This window comes from Acyrthosiphon pisum, chromosome A1 (assembly GCF_005508785.2).
Source record: "Acyrthosiphon pisum isolate AL4f chromosome A1, pea_aphid_22Mar2018_4r6ur, whole genome shotgun sequence".
Classification (NCBI taxonomy): domain Eukaryota; kingdom Metazoa; phylum Arthropoda; class Insecta; order Hemiptera; family Aphididae; genus Acyrthosiphon; species Acyrthosiphon pisum.
In genome coordinates this window covers 145,542,161-145,544,884 of record NC_042494.1, presented here as the reverse complement: position 1 = coordinate 145,544,884, position 2,724 = coordinate 145,542,161, and the positions used below count along the sequence as shown (strand labels likewise).

The 2,724-nt window shown below is 28.2% G+C and overlaps 1 protein-coding gene across 1 annotated transcript; it reads left to right on the top strand.

Moving 5' to 3' along the window:
• Positions 1–348: 348 nt before the first annotated feature.
• Positions 349–1,353, top strand: LOC100160848 (signal peptidase 25 kDA subunit-like). Its single transcript, NM_001161986.2, is given in 1 exon segment — positions 349–1,353. A coding segment is annotated over 1 exon segment (582 nt). The 5' UTR covers positions 349–601; the 3' UTR covers positions 1,184–1,353.
• Positions 1,354–2,724: the final 1,371 nt, after the last annotated feature.

Here is a 2,724-nt window from a genome sequence, read left to right as displayed (position 1 = left end):
CTTGACGTCTTGATCCACATTTGGGGGGGAACTAAGTCACCCCAATCCCCCCCTATTTGCGCCAATGCCTACGTACATCATTCGAATATTCCATACAAATTTTATTAAAAGTATTTGAATAATGTTTTTCTCTTAACTGGAAAACTTTGTAAACTTTTGACACCATTGAGGCTCTTCTCACTTCACAGTCACTAAAACAGTAAAATGTTCAAAAATATTATTTTTGAATTTACACAAATTTTCTTTTTTTCATGGCAACACAATATAAAATTTAATTTAATCTATTCCGTGGCAACACCGTAATTTTGTTTACGCTTATTGATAGTGCTATCAACATTTTAAATATTTGGTGATTCATCAATTGAGTCGGCACTGGGCATATTTATTATTTTAGGTGCGCCAAACACCAATTTGTAAACACAAAATTGCCAACTGCCAAGTGCCAACTGGCTTTACTAACTTTTGTAATATTATAAAACGATTCATTCTACACTTTACTATACATTTATAACTACTGTTCAGAATACACCTAATATTCGAGAGGTATCAAATCATCTCAACATATTTAAAGCAATCTACAAGTTAATTAATTTGAGTTAAAATGGGCAAAGAGGAATCAAATGCAGACGATAAACAAATCAAGATCAATAAATGGGATTACCTCGCTTTAAAAAATACTCTCGATGACGCAGTGAAGGAAGTATTAATTACAAAATATAATCATGTCGAGGACTTTTCTTTGATTGACTATCGTTTGCTGATATGCACATTTGCTGTGCTGGTCGCTGGATTTGCACTTGGTTGGGATTTCTTCAATCCATTCCCCAAATCGCGTTTTGTTCTTACGGTATGTGTTGCTTTATATTTTATTACCATGGGTGCAATCACATTATACACAACATACATGGAAAAAGGTATATTTGCCGTGACTTTAGAACGAGATGAAAGCGGTTTTAATCCAGATGTTGTTTGGGAAGCTAGCAGTTACATAAAAAAACATACTGGTATGTATTATTTGACCATGGTGCGCAAAGATGCTGTTAGAGCAGATGTCAGGGAACGTGAAATATCAAAATCGGTTGCAAATTATTTTGATGAAGAAGGAACATTATGTCAAGATGTGGTGGAGAATGAGGTAACCAAAATGAGAGAAGCTGTTTTGAAATTGAAGAAAATTGAATAATGTAAGATTCTTATGATTAAAATAAATTAAGGAATAACATAATAATTATGTTTTATTATAAACTAATTTAGTTTGATTAAGACACATTTGGTTGATTTTGCAATGTATATATTCATATACAGTGTTAATTTATAAATTATACAAATATATTTATAATTATAATAATTGAACTGAGGTATTATAATTTGTTATTCAAATGTAGATAGAATAATGGTTGGATTTAATTATGAATATTCAATATTGAAAACCCAGCTATTTGATCCTCTATTATGTCATTATTCGGTGTAAATAAAGTATGTAAATTGAATTGTGCGATGCTACAGAAACTATTGTTTTCTGCATTGATTCCATTTAATTTATATTAGACTACAATAATTACCAATCTGTAGCAGGTACATGCATTTCTCAAAACTCTGATAGTTATTGAAGTATGTATTATGTTGTGACAGTGAGCTTATGTTTTTTTTTGTGAATTACTGACTTTTTAATTGTTATGTACATGATAGCATGTTGAAAGATTTTGAATTTGGATGTATGATCAGAATCATCAAATAATAAATCATATTTTTAATAAGTAATAATTAAAAATTAATTCTAACAGTTCTACATTAACAGGTTATTGATAATCTTATTCCAAATTGAATTAAGATATTTATATTTTATCGATTTAATATTTGAATGTTTTGAATAAAATTTAAATAATTTGCACATTATTAATCATATTTCTCTCAGTATGGTATTCAAATCCAGGATAAAATTTATTTTGGAAATGTGTTCAATATTATTTGGATATTATTTACAGATTTTTTTTAGATTCTGAGTGCCGCGATGAATGTATTGATTTTACAATGTGTTTTTTTTTTTTGTGTCTGTCGTAACCTTTTAGGACAGTAAAAGTGCTAGGATTTTCTTTGACAATATCTTTTCTGATAGGAAATTGAATCTAGATGGTACTTTAAGGGGTCAAAAGTAAAAAAATTTCCAATACTTTTCAAAAGCACTAGGAAAAAAAAAGAAAAATTAAGGAAAAAGGCGACTTATTTTGAGTTGTTCAAGGACATTTCAGTTTTCAATTTTTTTAGTTTTTTATTCTATAAATATCAATAAAATTTTATTTGCTGGGTAAAAAGCTTAAAAATTTAATAGAAGACTCCCAATAATATATTGTTTCAAAAACATGAAAAATCAAGCTACAATTTTTTTTTATAACTATTTAAAGTTCAAATAATGACAAAATACGTAAAATTCACAAAAATGTGCAAATTATTTTGAGTTAGAAATACATAAAATTTTAGATTCTGAGTGGAACGATGAATGTATTGATTTTACAATGATGTGTGTTTTTTTTTTTATTTTTTTTTTTTTTTTTTTTATTTTTTTTTTGTGTCTGTCATCACCTTTTAGGGACAGTAAAACTGCTTCGATTTTCTTCAACAGTAACTTTTATGATTGGAAAGTGAATCTAGTTGGTACTTTGGGGGGTCAAATGTAAAAATTTCCCAGTAGTTTTCAAAGCGACGTGAAAAACAAAAGGAAAAATT